This window comes from Leptonotus elevatus, chromosome 1, assembly GCF_054856555.1.
Source record: "Leptonotus elevatus isolate MCC_2025b chromosome 1, RoL_Lele_1.0, whole genome shotgun sequence".
NCBI lineage: Eukaryota > Metazoa > Chordata > Actinopteri > Syngnathiformes > Syngnathidae > Leptonotus > Leptonotus elevatus.
Genome location: NC_141239.1, coordinates 50,805,781 through 50,831,411, shown reverse-complemented (window position 1 = coordinate 50,831,411; position 25,631 = coordinate 50,805,781). Strand labels below are relative to the sequence as shown.

The following is a 25,631-nucleotide window of genomic DNA, read 5'->3' as shown; positions in this document are numbered from 1 at the left end:
GAGATGTTTTTCTGTGAGGTGTTCAACCAAATTGTATGTATGTTTATTGTATAAAAAATAATGATATAATTGTAATGTGCAACCCAGTATTTGATCTAAATCCTCCTTGCTCGCGAGGGGTTCATTCATTCATTCATTGTTTATTTATTTCAGACAGCAATCATAATCGACAATTTATCAATTTCTCCAGACAATACTTAAATACAGTAAACCTAGCCTGAAAAGGAGTGGGAGGAAGAAAATTTTAAACTTAAGTAACACCCCCAATCTCATTCATATCAAACTTTGAAAACAAATTGAGCTACTTTCCTGCAAGCTTGCAGTAACCAACAGCGGTTTCCATGAACACTGACACACAAACAGGTGTGTCTACAAACAGAACTAAAACAATGTGTTAATTAACTAACATGACATCGAAAGCTCATACCAGCAATGGTAATGAAAACTAACAATACCAGCTAAGGTAAGAGACAAACCAGAAACAAAACAAAAGCACAAACAGCGCATATCAATAATTCTAAGGCAAAAATATACCAACAATGGAGTGGGCCAACATACCAGCTGAGAGGTGCAGAAGTTTCAGTAAAAGTCACAAAAACGGCTTTGATTGCAGTGATGGCCTCAAAAGGTTGTGCAATGACATCTTAAGTTACCATCATTTTGTCCTGGATATTTATTTATTTATTTATTCATTCATTTATTCATTTATTCATTTATTCATTTATTCATTAATTCATTAATTCATTAATTCATTAATTCATTAATTCATTAATTCATTAATTCATTAATTCTTTCTTTCTTTCTTTCTTTCTTTTAGTAAAAAAAGAAATAAGAAGACCGGCTCATCTCTGGAGGCTGAAGGGAGGTTTGAAACATACCATAAATCCAGAAAGAAGAAGCACTACAAATAGGTCTACATTTTCACGAAAGTGTTTTTTTTTTTAATTGAAGTGGTGCCTTGAGATACAAATGTAATTCATTCCATAATGATGCTCATAACTCAATCATGCATCTCAAATGACCTTGTTCCCACGAGTGAATGAATGAATGAATGAATGAATAAATAAATAAATAAATAAATAAATAAGTAAATAAATAAATAAACCCAGTCTTCCACAAAATAACAAAAAAAAGTGTATTTTAATTAGAAAAATTACCTCTCCACAATATTGTACTTTATAAAAACATACAGTAATGGCATAACATTATTCAATATTTTTGGGTCACAGATGGCTTCATTGTTCATTGAGTTGTCTCAACTTCTCTCATCAATACAGCACTAATATGTGTCGTTCTTCGCAGAGGATAAAGAATATATAGTGTTGCTGTATCGTTTGTGTTCAATCCGTTACTTAAAAGGTTATAGCACCGCTTAGATTATATTTAGCATTAACATTAACCTAATGGACTGAAGATGTAATTGTCTTTGTTTTATGCATAGTTTGCATGTGTCTATATTAAAATTGCATCATTGTTTTATTTATTTTTCTTTTCTACATTTCAGTTTCTGACCACTGAGCCAGTGGGTTTTGTTAGCTGAAAGCTATAAAGACCAAAATGATATAAAATAAATATATACAAATAAATAAAATCGTGAAAATGCTGGCAGGGCTCTCTGTGGTTTCAGTTGTAGGACTGGTGTCAAAAAGTGTGATGCCGCTTTCCCACAGCCACCAGCTTCTTTATTTCTTGAACACCAGCGCACTACAGTTCTCACAACTTCTCGGTTTTCTTTCACCTCTCCTTGTGATTACAATTTATTTAAAGGCAATATATGGCAGAATAGAGAATTATTGATATTTTGACAATATTTTTCAGTACGACATATTTTATTAAGTTGAAAGATGAACAACTGTGATGGTGAAACAGGATGTGTAAACAGCATGTAGTATATTTAGAGCCATGGGAACGTCAGGGTGTACCAGCTCTCGATATCACACGGTCACACACACGACGCGTGCCTCCCACTGCGCAGGAAACAAAAACAATCTATTGCCGATACATTTTCTCTTGCTTTTGCAGAAGCAGATGACATCATTTTACAGTTTTTCAAATACCACATAGCAAGAAACATGCACATTATAGCCACGGTGGTGGTTTCCATCCTAAAATGATTTAAGATGAGACAAGCTTACACAGCAGTGCATATTAGAATGAATATACGGTACATTACGGTATAAACTGTCCATATATACTGTATTTGCCATATAGATACACATAATCACAATTCTGAGGTTCAGGGGTCAAATCTTGGCTGCAGCCGTTCTGAGTGGCGTTAGCGAGTTCTCCCGGTGCTTGTGTGAATTGTTTCTATAGGTACTCCGACTTCCTTGCACCTTCCATAACCAACAACCAGTGCAAAGTAAGCATGGACCAAGATTACATTCTAACGGTATGATAACCTTAAGCAAAAATATCACGGTATTAAAATTACAGCTCTAAAATGGCCGAACTTTTTTGAAACATTTGGATAAATAAAAACATTAAACACTATCTATTTTATTTTTAAACAAAGCATATAATATTTAGTACAGAAGAAATGTGTATCATGTTAAGTTTAAATAAATAAATAAATAAATAAATAAGCATTTAGCATTCTGTGTCTGTTTTAATTCTTCTTAGCAATTCACAATGTCCCATCAATTGTGAGCTATTTTTAGAACAGAGCCGTGGGCTATTCATGTTGTCCTTAGGGCTAACTAGTACCCGCTAGCACAATTTTCTCCTCCTCCTTCTTCTCCTCCGTTACGCGCCGAGAAGGAGAGAGAGAGAGAAAAAGGTTTATCAGGAGCATTTAACTTCAAAGAGGCGGCTCGTTGATTGAACTCTGCAAGCAGCCCATCATGTTTTGCCCTGCTTGACCCGTGATTGAATGAAATCACTGTTTGAAAACCAGATTTGATGTTTTCTTGGGTTATCATTGTCTGATACATTTGGTTGCTAATCGGAAGCTGCAAAAAGTCATAATTTAGCAAGTGTAAATGGTAAATGGAGTGCACTTACTGTTTGTATAGCACTTTTATCTACACTTTATGGTGCTCAAAATGCTTCACAAAGGCTCAGGTTATTGATATGTGACGCACATCTAATCATGGCCCATGTATGAGAAAATATAGAAAATGAAAAGGTGTGAAAATGCAGGTCTTTTTGCATTTTTTTTTGTTATAGACGATGTTAATTGGATGTCTGCTTGTTGTTGCTTTTTGGTTTCCCACACTCCGAACTGATTATGGCACTACAATAGTGTTTGCTGGTTCAAAATTGGTATTGAAAATCATCCTGACGGTGGGATGATGAATCAAGTTCTTCTTGTGTTTAATGAAGACCACAAAGACTACAAAGATATTGAGACCTTACACAAATGTATTCCAAAATTTGTGGTACCCTTTTCTAATTGGGTACGCATTTTGTCCACATCTGTATTGTAGTGCTGTCTTTCATAGGTGTGCATGCTGTTGAACATTATATATATATTTGTTTTAGTTTAAAAGTAAAACATATAACTGGTAAATGCTACTTCGTAAAAATCTAATAAAATGTATGTGCTCAGTTGTGGGAAAAACAAAGTCACCTCAGAACATTTTTCAGCTGTCTGTATTTTATTTGAGTATTTTTCTGACGACTTCTTTTGGAAACTGATGATTTTTTGTGTGAATATTTTACTACTCCTCTCAAAATGTTGATTTTTGTGATTTATTGTTATTATTATTATTATTGTTATTATTATTATTAATCATTATTATTATTATTATTACTGATGAAACCTCTACAGTACAGTACTCTCCTACCTACCGCTCAAAGCAATGTAAGCTCCATTTACCATGACACTGTCAATTTATAATATGACCACTATGAGGTGCTGTTGCAGCGCAATGGGAGAATCAGCTTCAGCAAAAGCTGATGGCGTTTGGGAAACAATTGGTGCTGCGCTTCAAATCTCACACTTCGTGTGCTGTATGTTTTACTCTCAGCGTATGTAATGATGTTTGTCTGCAATTTATGGCATAGTCAAGATGACAATAAGCGAAGTGCGCATCCTGACTGCACGGGGCTTTATGGGTAGCGGCCTGGTGCATTGTGGGTAGGCTAAACTACCATACGGTCATTGGAAAATTAATTAGATCGAATGGAATGAGCTCTGATTTCTAACATTTCAACCGCTGCGTAGACGAACGAATTTTTTGAACGGTTCTTTTTAATGAACTGATTCTAAAGATTCAGTTCACTTAAAAGAACTGTCATGCCCATCACTCGTAGCCTCGCTTTTTTTCCCCACGCATGCGCAAACGTAATGTGCCCTTCGCTTATTTACTGCCCTATTATCAACAGTATGCATTTTCTCATTTCATTTCGTTTCTCAGCTCATTCTTGAGAGTTACCAAGATGGACAACTGGGTTAAACTATATATTCACTTTGGCACTGACAACTCCACGACCCTCCCCAACACTATACTTGCCTTTTTTCGCGCCACTCGCGCTACACGAGCACCGCCTTCGACTGATACTTCCGGTATCAGCAAGCAGGCCAATAAAATCAGGCCAAATTTATTGTCAGCCAATGAGCGACAATAAAGACCGCCTCCGCGCGACAGATTCGCGGGAAAACAGACAGGAAGCGGTTCAGTTTTGCCGCGAACGGACTGACCAGCACTATTGTGTGTAGACGTGCGCTTTTCCTTTTCATTTTCCTTAAGAAACCAAACCAACATGTCTGGCTTTGACGACCCTGGAATCTACTACAGTGACAGCTTCGGAGGGGGAGAACAAGGCCCAGATGAAGGGGGACAGAAGCGGATTCAGATCAAGAAACGATTCCGTGAATTTCTACGACAGTTTAGAGTGGGTACCGACCGAACTGGCTTCACATATAAATACAGGTAGGTGATCTTCCGTACGAAAAAAAAAAAAAGTCAATCACAATTGTACGTTTAAAGAAAGTAATGCAATAAGTTCGTCTACTTCTTGCACGTGAAGAGTATTTTTTTAAATATATTATTAGCATGTTGACACAAATGAGCAGATGTGGTGAAAGTACTCACATATGTTTGAATTAAAAAAAAAGATTCGCAAATTGCAGTACTTCTTATACAGACTACGAAATGTAATAAATTGTTTTTTTATTTTCTCTTGTATACATTGCATGTTTTAATAAATAGGCACATAATATTGTATATATCTCCGTGGAAAATAATGAGACAAAATAAAGGATACAAAGTACATAATTGTTTTCAAATGTAGGGAATAAAAATAAGAGTTAGTAAAGTGTAGATAGCTGAAAAATGCACTTAAGTTCAATGACAAGTAATTGTGCTACATCACTTCCCAGCACTGTCTGCAACTATTGCTTGCTAATTTACACAAAAACTTCTCATTGTGAAACCCACTAGAATGTTTCTGGATGCCGAAATCGACACCATCTTGACATGTAAATTTTTTACAAGGTTATCTGACACACTGTTCATTGAGTTTTTGTTTCTCTGCATCTTAGAGATGAGTTGAAGAGACACTACACCCTTGGCGAGTACTGCGTTGAGGTGGAGATGGAGGACCTCGCCAGCTTTGACGAGGATCTGTCAGATTGTCTGTACAAGCTGCCTTCAGATAACCTGACTCTGGTTAGATGCTGCATTCAAACCTAATATAATGTGTTACTGTTCATCCTATTAACCTGTTAAAACATGACTGTAACGTACAGTTGGAGGAGGCTGCTAAGGAGGTAGCTGATGAGGTGACACGTCCGCGTCCTGTCGGAGAAGAGACTGTGCAGGACATTCAAGTCATGCTAAAGAGCGATGCACATCACGCTTCTATTCGCAGCCTGAAGGTAAAACATGTTTTTGTCATGACTCACTGATTATTTAAACTTATCACATCTTTCTTCTTCAGTCCGAGCAGGTGTCTCGTCTGGTGAAAGTACATGGCATCATCATCTCAGCGACCCCTGTGAAGGCTAAGGCCACCAAGGTGTGTCTGCAGTGTCGCAACTGTCGTCACATGATCACCAACGTCTCTCTGCCTCCGGGCCTGCAGGGCTACGCTCTTCCTCGCAAGTGCAGGAAGTAAGCACGACTTGGAAAATAGCAATGAGCACACACACAACGTGTTTTTATAAACTAATTGTCCAATTTCTCTTTCTACAGTGATAGCACCGCTAGGGTTAAGTGCCCCTTGGACCCCTATTTTATCATCCCGGATCGCTGCGTTTGTGTTGACTTTCAGACACTCCGACTGCAGGAGAGTCCAGATGCCGTACCGCATGGAGAAATGCCTCGGCACCTTCAGCTCTACTGTGACAGGTAACTACATTAAAACCTAATCCCACAATCAAACATATTTGACACATTAAGTAGATCCAAACAAAATGGCAAATCTCCAATACATGTTGAAACACTATGAGCTGCCAGTCTGAAAAGGAGTACATATAAATTTGGACTTGGTTAAAACATATCTCTTCATCATTTCCTAAGAATAATCATCCAGTACAAAGTGCAATCTGAAATACATGCATCTATACATACAATACATACAGGCATACATAATGGGGCCTGACTAATATCTTCTTCTTCTTTTTTATGCCGATATTAATATTTGGCAGGTTCGAAATTCTGATAATAAGCTGAATAATAAATTAATAATAATAATAATATAGAGGAATTTATTTGTGTGCCTTTAAAGGGGTAAATCCAACCCCAAAAATATTTGCTATATGTTGTATGTGAGTACACTAGTCTAAACACGGCATTCTGATTAATATTGTGTTTGTGGAATATGAATTTAGCAGCAAAATTCACCCATTTTGCTCCATCTTAGGGTGCGGCCATTTTGTCATTTGCTGTCGACTGACATCTCAAGTAGCATCAATCATGGCTCACCTGTTCACTTTGGTCATGATTGGTCATTATTTGTGCAGCTCTAATGTCATTTTCCTGTAGAAAGTTGAACGTGTGTTTCATTGAAAATTAATGGGGGAATGTTTGATATAAAATGTGAAATTTGTAAGAATGTGGAATGATAAAAATACAAGCCTGGGAGGCTTAAATTTTTTAAACATATTGAAATTTGAACAGTGTATATTGGATTTCATAATTGCCAAAAAAGTGAGCAGAATAATAAAGAATTGGAATAATGTGTGTTTAAAAAAATAATGTAATTGGCAAAAATGGGCTATTTTAAAAGTTCTAATATCGCCCGATTTAATCAGTCAGGCCCTAATATTATACAATACATACATATACTGTTGAATTGTATGATTGAGCATCAAGTAATTGATGGAAGTAATGTTGTGATTTTCAAGTTTTTGACATACCATTTTAATTTACTATAACAATGAAAAAGTCACATAGCAATCTTGTTATGTACCTGCGAACTCACAGTACTTCCTTTGCCAGGTACTTGTGTGACCGTGTGGTCCCTGGGAACCGAGTAACCATCATGGGCATCTACTCCATCAAGAAGACGGCTGCTGTGAAGGCCAAAGGCAGAGAGAAGAGTGCTGGTGTGGGAATTCGTGCATCCTACCTGAGAGTGGTTGGCATCCAAGTTGACACAGAAGGGGCAGGTATAAAAACTAAATGAATACATCTGTGCCTGACCCCTGATTTCTCCATTCAGGCCAGACCAAAATGGTAAAGTGTTGTGTCCCCTGCAGGTCGTGGCGCTACTGGATCAGTGTCGCCACAGGAAGAGGAAGAGCTGCGGTCGCTGGCCGCTTCTCCTGACGTTTACATCTCCCTGGCTCGCTCCGTTGCTCCCTCGATCTACGGCAGTGAGGATCTCAAAAAGGCCATCACCTGTCTGTTGTTTGGAGGTTCACGGAAGAGGTGAGGCTGTTGGGTCAGACGTCAAAATGAGTGCTTGGTTCTGCTTACACGCGTGCACATCCTTTTTCTAGGCTGCCCGATGGTCTCACTCGCAGGGGAGACATCAACCTGCTCATGCTTGGGGATCCTGGTACAGCCAAGTCTCAGTTGCTCAAGTTTGTGGAGAGATGCTCGCCTATTGGGGTAATTGTTGATGTTGTGTTTCTAGACAGTAGCCCTGGCACAAATTGGAAAAATTGCAAGTAATTGACACCCCGCCAAAAATATTTGTCAGTCTCAATAGTTTAAAACGGTAAAGTTCAGAAATAATTTGCCTTACTCGGGGCTTTGGCGCCACCTTGTGGCATTAACTAGGTGAGTTAGAATAGATTGCAAAAAAACGTAAATTTGAGTAGGCAAGGGACTGCATACTTTCATACCTCATTACTTACAATGTTAATGGAATAAAACTCTTGTTTTGTGCACCCTCAGGTTTACACATCAGGAAAGGGTAGCAGTGCTGCTGGTCTGACTGCATCTGTTTTGAGGGACCCAGCTACGCGTGGGTTCATCATGGAGGGTGGCGCTATGGTTCTGGCTGATGGCGGCGTTGTCTGTATTGACGAGTTTGACAAGGTAACATTGAGGCATGTCTGGGCTATTATCCGATTTAGTTGGCAACATTATCATCATTGCTTGCCTCTAAATATTTTTCAGTATGCAACTCTTTTTGAAGAGCAAAATAATACATAGAATATTCCGAATTTAATTGTCATTATTGGTCTTTTTGTTTTGGAGTAGTTCATATTTTAAGGTTGTTCTGGTTCAGCCAAAAAAAATGGGACAAATAGCCTCCTATGGAAGCAAGTATTAGAGCACTGGTACTATATTTAAATTATATAGTATGTCTACTATTAGAGGCCCTTCATGATTCAAGGCAAAACGTAACTTTTAAAAAATATGACATAACATCTGTAAACTTCAATAGCAATGTCTTCATTTACAATTTTCAAACAAACCCAGTTTGTCTGTTTTTGCAGATGCGAGAAGATGACAGAGTTGCCATCCACGAGGCCATGGAGCAACAGACCATCTCCATCGCCAAGGTAACAGATTGATCGGATGTATGGTTTGGGCGGGAAACTGTGGGAGGATGGTTATAACGTGTGTGGCTTCCCCTCACAATTTGAACTGTACCGAATCATCCACTTTCCCTAGGCTGGCATCACCACCACTTTGAACTCCCGCTGCTCCGTGCTGGCTGCTGCTAATTCCGTGTTTGGCCGCTGGGACGACACCAAAGGGGAAGACAACATAGACTTCATGCCCACCATCTTGTCCCGATTCGACATGATCTTCATCATTAAAGACATGCACGATCAGCAAAGGGACATGGTAATGGGCCTCGTGTAATTTCCTTCACAGTCACATCCTTTAGTTTCGGAGTGTCATTTTTGCCCTCTTTACACCTTGCAGACGCTCGCTCGTCACGTTATGAACGTTCATCTGAGTGCCCATACACAAACTGAAGGTGTTGAGGGTGAGATTCCGCTGGCCACCTTTAAGAAGTACATTGCCTTTGCCAGAGCGTAAGTCTTGAGCTTTTGCCTTTTTCCCTCATGACAGACTTACTGTATGCTGTCTGCTTAAATACTCATCAAAACTATTTGGTGTGAAAATGCTCTTGCAGTAAATGTGGCCCTCGTCTCTCTGCCGCTGCTGCTGAGAAGCTGAAAAATAGGTACGTGCTGATGAGGAGCGGTGCAAGAGCGCATGAGAGAGAAACGGACAAAAGAGCCTCCATCCCGATCACTGTCAGGTATTTGTTATTCTTCTTTCTCGTGTTGAAGCTAGCTACTTGGCCATTTTGTGTTTGTTTGGATCAGCGGCATCTTCCACATGATCCAATGTAAAAATAAATAAATAAATAAAAACATTTAAAAAAATCATACTGTAGTTGCTTTTTAGTTTATGTAGCCCCACTAATCTAAATATGGTACTCTATAATACTGTGTTTGTTGAATATAAATAAAGTAGCAAAATATGCCAATTTTTATCCATCACGGGGCGGCCATTTTGCCACTTGCCGTCGACTGAAAATGACATCACAGTTGCTCAGTATTTGATAAAAACAAGTGGATTTTGCTACATAATTCATATTTCACAAAAGTACTATTAATCAGAAGGCCGTGTTTGGACTAGTGGGGGCCATACAACATATTACTGTAAATACCATTTTTGGGTTGACTTCCGCTTTAATGTTGCATGGCCACTTAAAGGCGCCAAACAAATAAACTCAGATGTTTCTGTTGTTCCACTCCATTTTGGGTGACTTCCACATCATTTTTGGGTCTGTGATATTCCAGGCAACTGGAGGCTGTGGTGCGTATTGCAGAGTCGTTGGCCAAGATGAAGCTGCAGGCTGTGGCTGGAGAGCAAGAAGTGGATGAAGCTCTGCGTCTCTTCCAGGTTTCCACACTGGATGCTGCACTCTCCGGCAGTCTTTCAGGTGCGCTTTTTAAGCTGCGGTTTTTATACCTCTACATCATAAATATGTTGTTGATTGCATTGGTCCACTGAAAATGGCTTGAAATATTGAAACAAAACAAAAAAGTATTTTTTTTTTAAACATGGTTCCATTCTGATACATAGGAGTGGAGGGTTTCACCACTCAAGAGGACCAGGAAATGATTTCCCGCATTGAGAAGCAGTTAAAGAGGCGCTTTGCAATTGGCTCACAAGTGTCCGAGCACAGTATCATCCAAGACTTCACCAAACAGGTCAGTAGGAAGGTGGAAACTACAGTGACATTCGAACACACCACTGAAAAGACCATCATCTGTTGAACAGTGGATTTCATCTTTCTTTGGTGCTTTCAATCATCACTAATCAAGAATTTTATTGTGAACTGATTTTCTTTTAATATACTTGAGAAGCATGTAACATTTTTTTTTTTGTCATTGTGATACACTATGCAGAAATATCCCGACCACGCCATCTACAAAGTCCTACACCTGATGTTGAGGAGGGGAGAGCTTCAGCACCGCATGCAGAGGAAAGTACTCTACAGAGTCAAATAGATGATTTTGTCACAAACGGTATACATATTGATGCAAGTAGTTCTGGCTTGTCTTTGCAAATTGGGAGTCTTCACATCTGTCCCACATGATCATCTGTGCACTTGAATCGATGTAAACTTAAAACTTAAGTCAGAAATGCAGAAATGTTGCTCTGACATGGAATATTTTTGTAGCACAAAAAAAGTGTTTTCACATATCAGCATGTCCTGTAAAGAATTTAAATGTTGGAAATCAGAAATAAAATGTTGTAATGGTAATTTTTGGTTGGCCTTTTTCCTATTCAGAATCAAACCGATTAACTGTTTGTTGGATTGCAATTTGCTTGTGTTGCCTCTGTTTCTTTCTAGAATACAGGTGCTCGTAAAAAAATTTTTTAGATCTTCAAAAAGTTGAATAATTTCTGTAATTCCATTCAAAAAGTCAAACTATCATAGATTCAGGGCCCACAGCTCAAGTGATTTCAAGTATTTATTTGTTTATTTTTACATTTGGGCTTCCAGCTCATAAAAGCATAAAACAGGATGTCCATTTTTTTAATTAATGTTTTGCATGGGGGGAAAAAAGATGAATGGATGGATAGTATTTTCAAAACGATATGTCAATCTTCAATAGTTGGTTGGATTCCATTTGCCTTAACCACTGCCTCTTACAGTATTACAAGGGGGAAATAAGGGCCACCAGACTCAAAAACAAAGAGCTGACAGAAAGCATCAAGAAAGGCTTCCAGGACCCCCAGGCAATGCCACGGCACATCGAGGCAGTGGTTAAGGCAAATGGAATCCAACCAACTATTGAAGATAGCAAAACACTGAGAAGTACGCATGGTGATTTCTTCACATTATTCTATTTTATATGACATCCTGTTTCAGTGGGTTTTATGAGCTGGAATCCCAAATAATGTAAAAATAAACAAGTACTTGAAATCACTTGAGTTGTGTGCCCTGAATCTATAATCTATGAAACTTTGACTTTTTGAATGGAATTACGGAAATTATTCAACTTTTTGAGGATATTAAAAAATTATGACGAGCGCCTGTATAAGATGTCTTTATAATAATTCGCATTTGTTATAGAAAAATCACCTGTAACTGAAAAGAACATCTGAAAAAACTTTTATTTTAAAAGATCCCACAAATGTTTATAAAAATATGGCTATGGTCACATCTGAAACAAAACTGCTAAAAACACTAAAAAAAAACAGGTACATTATTCATTCATTTGCATCTATGTATTTGTTCTTAAAGGGGCTAAATCCATCAAACATGGTTTTTGATTTTATTTTAATTTTTTTAACAACACTTATACAGTGACTTAACTTGAAAGGCGGAGATCTGAATTTGATCTGATCTGAGGCCAATATTTGCTGTACAATTAAGAGGTGCATGGTGTGAAGTGTAACAAATGTGGAATTTCCCCTTGATGGATCAAAAAGACTATAATAGAATAGAGAAGGGGAACAAATTAGAGCCATGCAAACAAGTTTGTTATCCATTTTATTGTTTGTTTTTACAAATACATATGGAAACTCTTAAATCAAAGTCAATATCATCACTTTGACGTAAATGTAATAAAAGTAAGGATATACAGTAGGTTGTTCAATCAAATACAAGTGCTGACATGTTCAAGTCAGGTCTTAAGATTTGTTTCATTAGCTAAAAGGGATTAGTAAAGTGCTGTAGGTGCTTGTGGTGTTAGCTTATACTACAAGATGTAGATTCCCATTCCAATAGTAGCCAGTGTGACGCACAGTCCCACAGTGAAATGCTTGAGTGGAGGAAATGGAAAAGTAGCCACGTTGATTTTCGACTGTTCTATTGCGACACTCAGAAGCTTCTGCAAGTCATCAAAAACCTGGAGGAAAACAAAAAATGTCAGCATATTTCCTCAGCAGACTGCATCACCTAGTTCCTCTAAAAGTCAGATTCTTAACTCATTCACTGCCATTAACGGCTATAAACGTCACAAATTCATTTGAACTATTTTTAATAGTTAAAAAAAAAAATCCCACATTTGTTAAGAGTATGAAAATGTACATTTAGAACATATATAAAATGTGTGATTAATTGTGAGTTAACTAGTGAAGTCATGAAATTAATTATGATTAAAATTTGTAATTGCCTGACGAGATGATTATTAAAAATTAGGGGCGTCAGGCGATTAAAATGTTTGCTTGTAATTAATCGCATGACTTAAATAGTTAACTCACGATTAATCACAAATTTTATATCTGTTCTAAATGTACAATAAAAAAAATCTAGGTTTTCATACTCTTGTTAACAAAAGTAATAGAAATCGTTAAAATGATTTTTTGACGTCTATAACCGTCAATGGCAGTGAATGAGTTAAGATACCCCACAACGAGTTACCCTGTGTTTGGAATAGTCACCTGGGTGTTGAACTCAAAGGCCTCAACCGCCTCCTTCAGCACAGCCTCCCTCTCCTCCTCGGTCAGCTCGATGGCGTTCATGCGGCTGCGGTACAGCTGCTTGAAGCGATTAGGACTGCTCACGCCAGGGAAGAAGAAAAACGAAAGACCCTCCTTTCCTGTCAGGTTGAGGGATTTCTGGGTAATTTTCCCCAGGACTTGTCCTCCTGACAGATCCCCAAGATATCGAGTGTAGGCGTGGGCCACCAGCAGCAACGGATTCACTTTACCAATCTGCGGAAGAGAACTCCGCATTAGTGGATTTACATCATAGCAAACAAAATATGGGACTGACTGGCTGTACATTTTGCATTCACCTCTCGAATTCTCTGAGTGTATCTGAGGGTAGCAGCTGGAACAATCACCTTCCCTCTCCAATCAGGGCCCAAAAAATACTCTAGGTCATTCTCCAGGTATTCCAGGCGAGCAAGTTCCTGAGGGAAGTATATCGGTGCGACTGCTGGATGGGAACAATTCTTATCTAGTTCCTCTTCTAGCACCGTGTAGATCTCGTGGAGGGAGCACAGCAGGAGCTGACAGAGGTATAAAGGAGTTTAATTTTGCATTCACATTCATTATCATATCCACTTTTTCAGACGTTTCTGTTTAGCGGTGTGCCATATATAGATTTTTTTTTAATAAAGTAAAATATGTGTCAATGCTCAAGAAAGGTTTGGAAATACTTAACTACTATGTTCAATCATAGCTGTTTTAGCCTAATGATACTCGATGCCTCGTTAGCCACAGATTTAATATTTTAATATAAAGTTAGTGTGGAACCGACCTTGTACTGTGGCAGGGTGACCTCTCCCTTCTGGTAACTCAGCATCAGCTCTGTATTTTCAGCTCTCACATGGTTGTCCTTTGTGGCTTCTTTAATCTGCTCTGATAAATCACTGTACATAGCACATTATATAAGCGTTACAATTATTTTCAATGCATTCTGCACACTGATTATTTCTCTTTCATACCTGCTCATGTCATATTTCCTTGCACTCTTCTTGGTCTCCATCTACACAGGCAGGTGTACGCTTAATGAAATACAGTTAAAAGCATACACAACAACTGAGATTCTTTTAATAAACATACTGTAGCTTACCTTATTAATGTCCTTGCTGCTTAACGGTGTTTGAAAGAATACAGCCTGGCTCTGACAATGGTTGCTTCCTGTGGCCCACTGTGGCCTCACTGATCCACCGTGTCTCATTTATACTCGGGCATAATGTGCTAAAGGTGCTGAGACAGATGGGAAGTGCTAACTGCTGACTGACATGACTCTGCTCACTTGCACCATAACATGACATTGCAGAAGGGGAGAGAAAAATGACAAAACATGACACAGTAGAAATTCTCAGCTTTGGTTTTGAATTGTAGGTGAACAAACGGTCCCGTGCTCAACGCTAAAAGAGGGCATATCGAAGAAGAGTTTGAAACCCAGCACGTGGTGCCCCTAAATTCACCAGTAATGGGACATGTGATTAAAATGTAGTCGCTGCCCAAAAACAACGATCCAATGTACTATTACTCTATACACTTACATATTTATTCAAAAAACAAATACAAATTAAAAAAAAATCTGTGATGATTATAAAAATGTAATCGTACAACAAATCAGTTCATTCAGTCAATTTTATTTAGATAGCTCCAATTCACAGCAGAGGTTATTGCAACGCACTTTACACATTGAGCAGGCCGACAACCAATGAAAGCCAACTGAATCCAACATGAGCAAGTACTCAGTGACAGTAGCAAGGAAACACTATTTATTTCCATAACAGTGATAGTTTGATGAGAGCAACGGTCATGTTCAGCTTCCAACACCGCCGTCCCTAGCTTTTGTGGGGGCAGTTAATTTCTGTTTGGGGCTCCAAAATACCCTAGAATGGTCTCTGAATGGATCTATAACTAGCCCCACCCAAATAAGTTTGAGAAAATGACAGATACAATTATTTAATGATGAACAGGAGTCCTTGGGAGAGTGACAAACTTACACAAATAAATAGTGGGAATTGTGATAATTAAATAGTGAAATAGCTGAACATCAAAATAGTCAATTGAATAGTTAAATACATTTGAACTAATTAGAGAAATATTGACACAAATAAATAATTATTGAAATAATTTGATACATACTGAAACAATTAAATGTTGCTCCACACATTTAGTTATTTATTTAGTTTAGGCACTCTTGGCAGATGTATCTTAGCCACGCCTTGTGGGCGGGCAAAAGTCCACTGGTGGACAAGATGGGCGGTGCTTGACGATATTCGGGAGCTAACACATTCTCAAGCGGTTGAAAACAAAACACTTACAAATGTAGAAATCATCATAGGTTTGATTCTCTCCTCGCCGCCGATGTCGTGTTCAAGGGACCGACTGTTGTAGAAGGTAATGCAGATCCGCTGTCCTTTTTGATTGACCACTCGGTCGGTTCATTTGGTTCAACGGGCGACGGGAGTCGCCGTATCCACAAGAGAGTGACATAACAGCGGCTGGAGAGTTCAAGGAGAGCCGGGGATTCATGTCCCGTTTCTCATGCGCATTCTTGCACCTTTTGTCGCATTTTACGCTCTGTGTAATAATAACTGAATACTGACTTTGTGCTGAAATCCTCTGCAGTTCAGGATTCCTGCATAGTTTTAATAATGGGCCACATGCCCATGCATGCTGGGAATAATAGATACGTTCATAATGACTATCTTGGAGATGAGCATTGTTGACACTAGGTCTGTTTAAGCAGCCTTGCATCACTTGCTTTAACTACACCATATGTTGCTTGTGTTTGTGGATATTCTCATCCATCCTGGTCTCTTCCTCAGGGCATTTTATTACCTTTATGTTGTGTTAAAAACAACTCAAGGAATTTGCAGGGTAGTTATTGTCACAGAGGTGCCTAAACAATGGCCTGTGGACTATTTGTGGCACATTATTAAAATAAATAAATCACATTTGACCCAGGCTCGTGTTGTTTGCCTACACTTAATGGCTACACTTTATTAAGTACAGGGCAGATGTATTCTATAGTGTGATACGGGTCAGCTGACAACCCAAAAATCAAGGAAAGTATTTATTTTATCACAAGGTTATGTAAAAAGAAAAAAAGAAAAAAAAGAAATATAGTATATTATATCATATGTATTGCGGGCATTGAACCAGAATCTCCTATGTCACAATTTGATACATTTAAGATTTTTGTTCAAAAATTAATTTTATTGGTCAGTCCACATGTGTGAGTGTTATTTGTACAAATGAATGACCAATCAAAAGTTATTTTTTTATTTTATGTTTTAATGTTTGTATTTTATTTTAAAAGTTTGCTCTCTTTGACAATGCAATTAATGGTTGAACAAACAATATTTATTTGCGATATATAAAACAATAAATGCTTCACCTATCTTAACATGCACAGAAAGACTGGTTTTACTGTTAAATACTGTAAATTAAAGGTGAAGAATGTCAAAGTGGTCCTTTCATCCTTCGATTTTTCTGAATGTGGCCCTTGGAAGAAAAAGTTTGGACACTCCTTGAGTCTGAACCCAATTTGGTTCTTCGTTGTGGCAGCAACAAACAAGACTGCCGTCAACACAGTTCAACAGTGTCTACCTCACTTTTACACCTCTGGTTCAACAGGTGATGGATTCCAGCCTTCGATGTTTGATCATCTTCATCCTAACCGGCGTTACCAAATGCATTGGAGATGATCAGGAGCACAATGGCACTCGCCGTCATGACTATTGCATCCTTGGAGCTGGGCCTGCCGGACTTCAGATGGGTTACTTCCTCTCCAAAGCCAAAAGAGACTACATCATTTTGGAGAGAAATTCTGGACCTGGGAGTTTCTTTCACAAGTAGGTGGAGAGAGATTTGTGTCCTCTGTGTTGAAATTCATATCACAGTCAGTCTTTATGTTTTTTTGTCAAGATATCCCCGGCACAGAAAACTCATCAGCATCAATAAGATCCACACTGGGCGGCAGAACCGAGAGTTTAATCTCCGCCATGATTGGAACTCGTTGTTGAGCGATAAACCGGAGCTCCTGTTCTCGCAAGTAAACAGCGAGTTTTACCCTCCGGCTGATGCCTACCCGCTCTACCTGTCCATGTTTGAGACGGAGCTCGGGCTCAGGGTCCAATATGGCGTGGATATCGGAAGGATCAGAGCACTGGTGTCACCCACCGGAAGAAGTTACATCCTAAATGATCAACATGCAAAGGAATACACATGCAGGTGATTTTGCATTTACTGACCTTGAAAGTAAAACTTATCGTCACAAAATAAACATAAGGTTGCATTGTGCTCTTTGTATCTCAGCGTCCTTCTGGTTGCCACCGGTTTGTGGGTTCCTCAGGAGGTGGACTTTGTTGGTTCTGACCTGGTTGAGGGCTATGAATCGATCTCCACAAACTCGGCGGACTACAAGAACCAGGCTGTACTGATTCTAGGCAAAGGGAACTCTGCTTTTGAAACAGCCCAGAGTATTTTAGGACACGCGAGTCGGGTTCACATGGTCAGCCGCAGCCCTGTTCGACTGGCCTGGCAAACGCATTATGTTGGAGATCTCAGGTAGAATCAGAGACCACCCTGTCTGCATTTTTCTGTCTAATTAATTTAATACATGTTGATACATAAATACATAAATCATATATACATTAGGATTTTAGGGGTGTCGGTGATTACAATTTTTATCGTAATTAATCGCATGACCTAAATAGTAACTCACGATTAATCGCAAACTTTATATCTGTTCTAAATGTACAACAAAATCTTTTTTTCCTAAGTTTTCGTACTCTTGTTAACATAAAAGTTAAACTAATAGAAATATGGCTTTTAGACATTGATACAGTAATTTCATAATATTTCATAAAATTAGTTAAAAAGATACTGTAACTGTATCTTTTTTTGTGTTGAGGTAATTTTTCTGCCACTAGATGGCATAATTGCATTTGTTAGGCAGTGACAGCTCAGTGCATTTTTCTTTTCATATTACAGTTTTTCTCCATAGGTTTGGCACATTTCTTGAAACTAAGATGACATTTTGAAAACTGCTTCACTCCAAGTTCCTTTCCCAAACAAAGAGTCTGTACTGTCACAACTGCAAAGATCCTTCTCATTTGCTTTGACTCATCTGCATTCACTTATTGCTTCTTAACTTGGATGATTTTGAACAACACCATGGATCATCTGCAAAAACTCATACCTCTCCCAAAACAACTTATCTATGTGTCAAAATCTAATTTCTTTGTCATACAAGTAGTCAGTGCCCCCCAAAATGCATCGTCCCTTTGTCATTCTGTGAGCACTGCAAGTCAAAATCATTAGATGTTTTGTCACAACAGCAGAGGTGCCGCTAACAAAATACAATTATATATAAAACCGAGGGGGGGGGGGGTGGGGGGTATTTTTACACGAGCCGTTTTCAAAGTTTTTTTTTTATTATAAATTTAGAACAGTTTGACATACTCCACTCACAGTCAAGGAAATTGTAACACTTTTTATTGACACAAAGTTACTTAAACATTAGTGTGCAACAAAAGAAAAGGTAAGCCGAATTCTGTATATTTATGAAAAACTAAAATGATATCTAGCGCACAGCATAAATGAAGAACTACTGTAACACTTTCACTACACAGTCAATTCTGTCGAGTAAATTTGACTAATTAGAGTAATATTTACACTTGGAAGAGTGTAAAATAAATAATTGAAAATAAAAGTCACTCAAGGGTTGATGATCGAACTCACGACCATCAGCTTGGGAGATTGCAATTCCAATCGACGCCCTGAGCCAACCCTTCCTCGACCCTTCAATGGATTTTGTTGTTGTCAATTTTTTTTATTCTACTCTCTTCCAAGTGTAAATATTACTCTAAAACTGAGTCTATTTGGTCCTACTCAAAATAGAGTCAAATTTACTCCACAGAATTTACTGTGAAGTCACTATCGTCACCTTCCCACTCTTGGCCATCCATACGCTGCTCTTTGTTTGGCCAAAGGTTTTCATCCACGTCGCAGCCGATATTTTCCCTTGCAATGCAGCGAGGGAAAAAAAACGGTGTGAATGTCTCAACCATCCTCTACACTGATCCCCTGCGATATGCTTGACTAATTTTGACAATTGAACAGATGATTTTGCATATTATGACTTACACACTGGAATCCTGATGACATGTTTTGGAGACGACAGCCATTAGACTGAAAAACAACTAATTCAGTTCGATCAGCAAGATCTATCCATTTGAAAAATGTACTAAATGTGGGCACATTGCGCAAACTGTAGGCTAAATGTACACAACCATTTGCACAGATCCACTGAGGCAAATGAGACATGTATTAAGACATTGGCAATTTGATGAAAGCAATGAGAAATGCCATTCAGCTGAGACCAATTGTAAGGTAGTTTTGGGATTTGTCCATGGTATTTTGAAAATGTCATCTCGGTTTCAAGAAATGTGCCAAACCCATTGAGGAAAAACTGTAAGAACTATCTAATCTTTAACATGAAGTAACTTGTGAAATTCTGCACATTTTTTAAAATGGTAAAATTCAACTTGACCCCAGTCTCCACAAATATACGGTAAATGGACTGCATTTCTATAGCGCTTTGACTACACCATATGGTGCCCAAAGCGCTTTACAATTAAGCCTCACATTCACCCATTCATACACCAGTGGTTGAATGCTGCCATGCAATGCACTGCCAGGTCCACCGGGAGAAAATCGGGGGTCTTGCTTAAGTCGCCCTTTTGCATTATTATTACATTACATTTATTACTGCTAAATTTTGACGCGGACGTGTCTGCTGTGTTGCGACTGGAATTCAAAGTAATCGCGCGTTTAAAAAAATTGTGGCGTTAAAGGAACTTTAAATTAACTCAAAATTAACGCACTAATGTTGACACCCCTAATTTATTTATTGTTGGATGTTTATATATACTACATATACTCGCTCGCGCACATAATACCAAAGAACAAAGTATTGCAAACAGTCAAATATTCTTCCTGTAATTCATATCTTTATTGGTGTAAATTTTAAGGGACTAACATAATTTTTTAATTTGTTATAATTTTTGTAATCAATCGATTATCGGATTTTTATCCTGCCAAATACTGGAATGTCATTGCCCTATAAATATCCTTTTTGGTCAATCTGGCCCTATCAAAGCTTGGACTCTCACCCAAATTCTACATTTGCTCTGCGTTTTCACGGTAACGAGTGTGTACCAAGTAAACTCGAATCAGTTATTGCCGTATTTTACTTTGTAGGCCAACACATAAAAAATTCAATTTGATCAAAAATTGTAAATGCTATGCACTTGTGTAGCACTTTATCTACACCATATGTTGTCCAAACCCTCATTCATCCACTTATTTAAGACAAATCTTTGTATTGATGTGTTGACGCAGCAGCATTGACCTACAGAGAGGTTTCCTTTACTCTTTAGTTTAAAATAGTTTACTTCAGCTACCAGGATCGCTCATCATACCCTGGCCATTGGTAGAATCCATTATCTTGTTTTGATCCAGAAAATCCATCGGTATTATTTTGTACCAGCTAGCTAGCTAGCTAACTAGCTAGCGCTAAGATAACCTAACCGATCTATTTGGTTTTGGCTCATCAAAGAGATTTCCTCCTTGGGTCCTAACCACTAATGACGTTTGACTCCATTTCGCCAATCAAATGCAATCAGGCAGCCCCATGACCACACACGTTTTTTGCAGACCTTTCAAAGTGACTCATAATCATATTGTAAGATGACCTAACCTTTCGTTTGTGTTTTCAGGGCTGTGAATAATGAACTCATAGACACATATCAGCTGAAGTCTCTTGATGGGTTGCTAGAAGCCAGCCTGGAGCGAATAGTGATCGTTCAACAAAAGGAAGATGGCAGGAGGAAATCCGGCAAAGAGAAGAAAGGACAGTTGTATGTGACGATAAATAAGTACATACAAAACCAGTCTGAGACGAACAAATCGGACGTGACAGCTGAAGATCTGCTTGCGTATCATATGGACAATTTCTCCATGAGGAAACCCTACGATCGTGTGATCCGATGCCTTGGCTTTCGATTCAACTTCAGCGTATTTGACAGGTACAAGTAATATGCAGTTATTATTTTTTGTACTTTAAAACAGATTTTACACTCTAGTGTATTTTTTTTATTACAGTAAATATAGCTTTCTTGATGGCTAAAAAAAATTATTCATATCCAAACAAAAATTTTGACAAATGGCTTTTTTTTGGTTCATGTTCACTTATGTGTCTGATAGGTTAAAAATTAATTGTGTTCATAAATAGATAATTGTTCTGTGCGACTATACCTGATATTATTATGTCTGTGTCAGTACATTGTGTTATTCATAAAGTGGCTCTTTTGTGTCATAAACGGTCCACGAATAATCACTGCTGTTGTTTTAGATCATGTTGATCCCAAAATACAAACCTCTCCACAGCTCTGCCTGCCCACTCACCAGTAAAAATGCAAAAGGGAGGTTGCCACGGCTGACGGCCTGGTATGAAGGTCAAAACACCCCTGGTTTGTTTGTACTGGGAACTGCTGCTCACTCCAGAGACTATCGCAAATCAGCCGGCGGTTTTATTCACGGATTTCGATACACAGGTGAACATTTCAATCCTGAAGGCCTTATTGCGGATGCTCCACTCCTTTTGTTGATGCTACAATGATTAAGACACACAGTGCTGTAGTACACTTAGCAACATGCATTTTGAGCAAGCATTTACATATTTCTGTTTGTGTCTCAGTGCGAGCTGTGCATCATTTGCTTGAGCAACGTTACCATAGAACACCATGGCCATCTACAAGATTGTTGACAACGCAGCTGCTCTCTGCGGTTTTGAAGCGGGTGGGCGAGGGCTCTGGGCCATACCAGATGTTTGAGATACTAGGAGATGTCATATTGCTGAGAGGGTAAGTTCTATTTTGACATCTGCCTATTGGTCAACTTGAAATTTAAACTGTCAGTATTTTTTACATGACATTTTTACATTAAATGCAGCTCCATTAGTCTAAACGCGGTATTCTGATTAACATTGTGTTTGTGGAAAAGGAGTTCAGCAGCAAAATCTATCCCCTTTTTATCCATCTCAGGGGGGCGGCCATTTTGAAACTTGTTGTCGACTGAAAGTGACATCATAGTTGCTCAGGGACCAATGATGACTCGCAGCCAGTGTAAGACTGATTGTCTATAAATGAAGAAAGTTCAGCACTGTTGCTAGTATGCCCTGGTGAAGCCATTCTGTAAAGATGATTGCAAGAGCACAGTGTAGAAAGCTCAAAGAGGGACAGAAAAATGTTTGTGTGACTTTCAGAAATCTCTGGCACATGTTGAATGGATTTTTGATTCATTTAGCCATTTTCAGCTGTAAAAAGTTAATATTTTGTCAAGAATGAATTTGATAACTTTTAATACCTTTATAAACACATTTTTGTCAATTGCTGTCAACTGAAAATGACATCACAGGTGTTTAGGAAATGGGTAACGACCAATCACGGCTGACCTGTTTTCTGGGTTTGGTTTTGTCCTTAGCAAAATGAGCCATGATTGGTCGTCATCTTCAGTCAGCAGCAAGTGGCAAAATGTGTTTTTAAAAGTATTAATTGTACTCCCTCGGGGTCTGGACGCTTTGCTATTATCAATGGACAAATTATTAATAAGTTTGCAAAGTTTATCTAGACATTTTGTAGCAGATCATAATACCACCTGTCTGCCATAAATCTCAACAGCAGGCGGTTGATCTACTGGTAACAATAGGGGTGTTGAAATTAATTGTATAATTGAGTTGAAGTGGCCCAGTGAGAGTCCTGACCTCAACTCAATAAATATGCAGTGGCATGATCTCAGGAGAGCAATTCACACCAGACATCCCAAAAAGATTGCTGAGCTTGTCTACCAGTTATTAAATCTGAAGGTTCACATACCTTAGTTTTCCACTCTGCACTCTGTACTCTGACATTTACATGTTGTGTTCTGTAAAACTTGGAAAACTTTTACGTAATTAATTGTTTGTGTGGTGTTACAAAAACGGTCTTTGTTGAATATCACATCATGTAACATTTCCAAGATAATAACGTTATCAGAACGTTTATGTTAAAAATTAATGATTATTTATTGTTATGGAGATGCTACTTTAGAGTTACTGTATTTGTTGTTCATAGCACGTTTTATTTTCCTCTCTCCTTAATTTGACTGAAAGATCTTACTGCCAGTATGTGGAGGAATTCCCACTGCAGGCCTTGCCTCAGTTCTCGTCTCTGTCGGGTCATGAGGTGTCCGAGCGTGGACTGGTGATTCTAGTGATGCAGTATGGGAAAAAGAAGATTGACTATCTGGGAGGAGACAGGGCAGTAACAGACTGGAGCAAAGCTTGGAAATCCAACTTTCTACACCCAGTTTTATACTACTATGAGACACTTCCCACCGGTGAGTAAAACTTGGTGGCCATCGGGGTGGTGGCCATATTTTGCACATTCTGCAGGGCAGTTGGCTAAATTACCTCTATTGTATTATAGAGGAAGAGATGAAGCACCGTCCCCATGGGTGGCCTTTACCAAGACCTACGGCAATTCATCACATGGTTGAAGACTTCCTCACTGAGTGGGACGGCCCCATATCTCACATCCAGCCTTTGAGACGGTTCCTGGAACACTGTGTCAACACTGACCTCAGAGCCTTCTATGCAGGTAAAGACGTCCAACCTGTTTGAACTATAGTCGGGTACAAACATGGCGATAACCTATAATTTGACCCCAATCTTCTCTGAAGATAGTCATATTAAACCTGCTGGATATTTACGATCGCAAATCTTGTGGTCAAGCCTGACACTTGTCTTTTCTTCCATCTTTTTAGAATCATGTTTCCGCTTATCTCTCACCCACCGCCTGCCTCCACTGTTTTGTCGTCAGGGATACCTGAAGCAGCAAGGCATCACTCAGAAAAGTAAACTGATGCATTTCCATGTCACTCGGCCTTCTCCTGGTGAGGAACCAGCTGACACATCAGGGGCTGATGCTGCATTTCCTAACTACCTTGCACAGGCTGGAGCCTCCATGTCTTCAGGACTAAAACTTGATTTATGACTGTTTGCTACCTTAACCACATATCCATAATGTAATCCAGATAACCTGGATGGTTACTTTTCCTTACCAGTTTGATCCTTCAGTTTTTCACTTCTCACTTTATGTCCAGTAAGGCATACACGAAGATAGATTACTGGTACCGCTTTCCGGCCAAAGCTAGCTCGCAAAAGACCCAAAGTGGGTTTTTTTCTTCTTCAATGTGTCCAGAAAGCTGTCAGGGCCGACAATCATAAACGTTAAAACGTGTTCCTGTTGTGTGTAACACTGGTGTGGTTCAGGCCACAGAATCTGTGATTTTGGAACAAAACGATAGATTATCAGGAAGGGAACGAAAACTCATGCTGATGCTAGACTTCATAAATGCAGGACCAACTCGGTGAATACAGAAATGATAAGAGTTGGAGAGGAATCAGCACTCCAATGTATTTACCAGATAAGCTAACAGCTAGCATAGCTTCTTCCACTTCTTTGTATTTTTTGTCAGTGTTTCTCAGGTTCCATTGGGTACTACAACAATTAGTAGTAGTAGTAGTGTGAGAGATTGCAAAATGTGTGGTGTTTTGTGTTTGTAATTTCCAAATACATGACACAGATACACTATACAGTATTAAGATGGCAATTTTTATTGTCATGAGTTGAGTCTGTTCGGCTGTTCAGTCCCTTTACGACCTTTATGGACGGAATTTCTAGGTGCAGCTGAAGCGTTGAGGGGGTCCAGTTTGGTGGCCTCAGCAATGCATCTCTGCCTTTTGCAGATGATGTGGTGCTGTTGGTTTCTTCATCTCCAGCTCTCACTGGAGTGGTTCGCAAAATGTAAATCAGCATCTTCAAATCTGAGGCTATGGTTTTCAGCTGGAAAAGGGTGGAGTTCCCTCTCTGGATCAGTGATACAGTGGTCGGCTCGCAAACCAGAGGTTGTGGGTTCAATCCCATGCCATTATGACCACGTCGAAGGATCTTTGAGCAAGATGCTAAACCCCCAGTTGCTCCTGATGCTGCGTCATCAGGTGAATGAGTAGTCGAATGTAAAGCGCTTTGAGGGCCTTGTGAGGTGGTAAAGCGCTATATAAATGAAGTACCATTTACCATCCTGCCCCAAGTGGAGGAGTTCAGGTGTCTTGGTGCCTTGTTCACGAGTGAGGGCAGGGTGGAGCGGGAGATCAACCTCTGACAAGTGGTAGATAATGGATGATGGATTCAGTCTCTCACATAACTAAATCCAGTAAGATTTTTT

The 25,631-nt window shown here is 39.0% G+C and overlaps 3 protein-coding genes across 3 annotated transcripts; 2 read left to right on the top strand and 1 right to left on the bottom strand.

Annotated features, from left to right (window-relative positions):
- The first annotated feature begins 4,612 nt into the window (after nucleotides 1-4,612).
- On the top strand, nucleotides 4,613-11,136 carry mcm5 (minichromosome maintenance complex component 5). Its single transcript, XM_086079616.1, has 16 exons — nucleotides 4,613-4,877; nucleotides 5,489-5,615; nucleotides 5,696-5,824; nucleotides 5,887-6,059; nucleotides 6,141-6,296; nucleotides 7,389-7,558; nucleotides 7,649-7,820; nucleotides 7,892-8,003; nucleotides 8,292-8,435; nucleotides 8,840-8,905; nucleotides 9,018-9,194; nucleotides 9,276-9,388; nucleotides 9,490-9,618; nucleotides 10,166-10,308; nucleotides 10,452-10,579; nucleotides 10,778-11,136. Exons 1-16 carry the CDS (start codon nucleotides 4,708-4,710, stop codon nucleotides 10,877-10,879), a joined length of 2,211 nt encoding a protein of 736 aa, XP_085935742.1. The 5' UTR covers nucleotides 4,613-4,707; the 3' UTR covers nucleotides 10,880-11,136.
- A 1,247-nt stretch (nucleotides 11,137-12,383) lies between these two features.
- Nucleotides 12,384-14,510, bottom strand: hmox1a (heme oxygenase 1a). The gene is made up of 6 exons (XM_086067950.1): nucleotides 14,404-14,510; nucleotides 14,276-14,316; nucleotides 14,089-14,200; nucleotides 13,622-13,837; nucleotides 13,266-13,538; nucleotides 12,384-12,730 (listed from the first exon to the last, which is right to left on the bottom strand). The coding sequence occupies exons 2-6, from the start codon at nucleotides 14,314-14,316 to the stop codon at nucleotides 12,581-12,583; spliced, it is 792 nt and encodes a 263-aa protein (XP_085924076.1). The 5' UTR covers nucleotides 14,404-14,510; the 3' UTR covers nucleotides 12,384-12,580.
- A 1,037-nt stretch (nucleotides 14,511-15,547) lies between these two features.
- foxred2 (FAD-dependent oxidoreductase domain containing 2) lies at nucleotides 15,548-24,997 on the top strand. The gene is made up of 10 exons (XM_086067925.1): nucleotides 15,548-15,692; nucleotides 16,935-17,152; nucleotides 17,226-17,531; nucleotides 17,616-17,867; nucleotides 21,083-21,391; nucleotides 21,753-21,919; nucleotides 22,063-22,228; nucleotides 23,515-23,741; nucleotides 23,831-24,001; nucleotides 24,168-24,997. Exons 2-10 carry the CDS (start codon nucleotides 16,938-16,940, stop codon nucleotides 24,395-24,397), a joined length of 2,043 nt encoding a protein of 680 aa, XP_085924051.1. The 5' UTR covers nucleotides 15,548-15,692; nucleotides 16,935-16,937; the 3' UTR covers nucleotides 24,398-24,997.
- The last annotated feature ends 634 nt before the right edge of the window (nucleotides 24,998-25,631 follow it).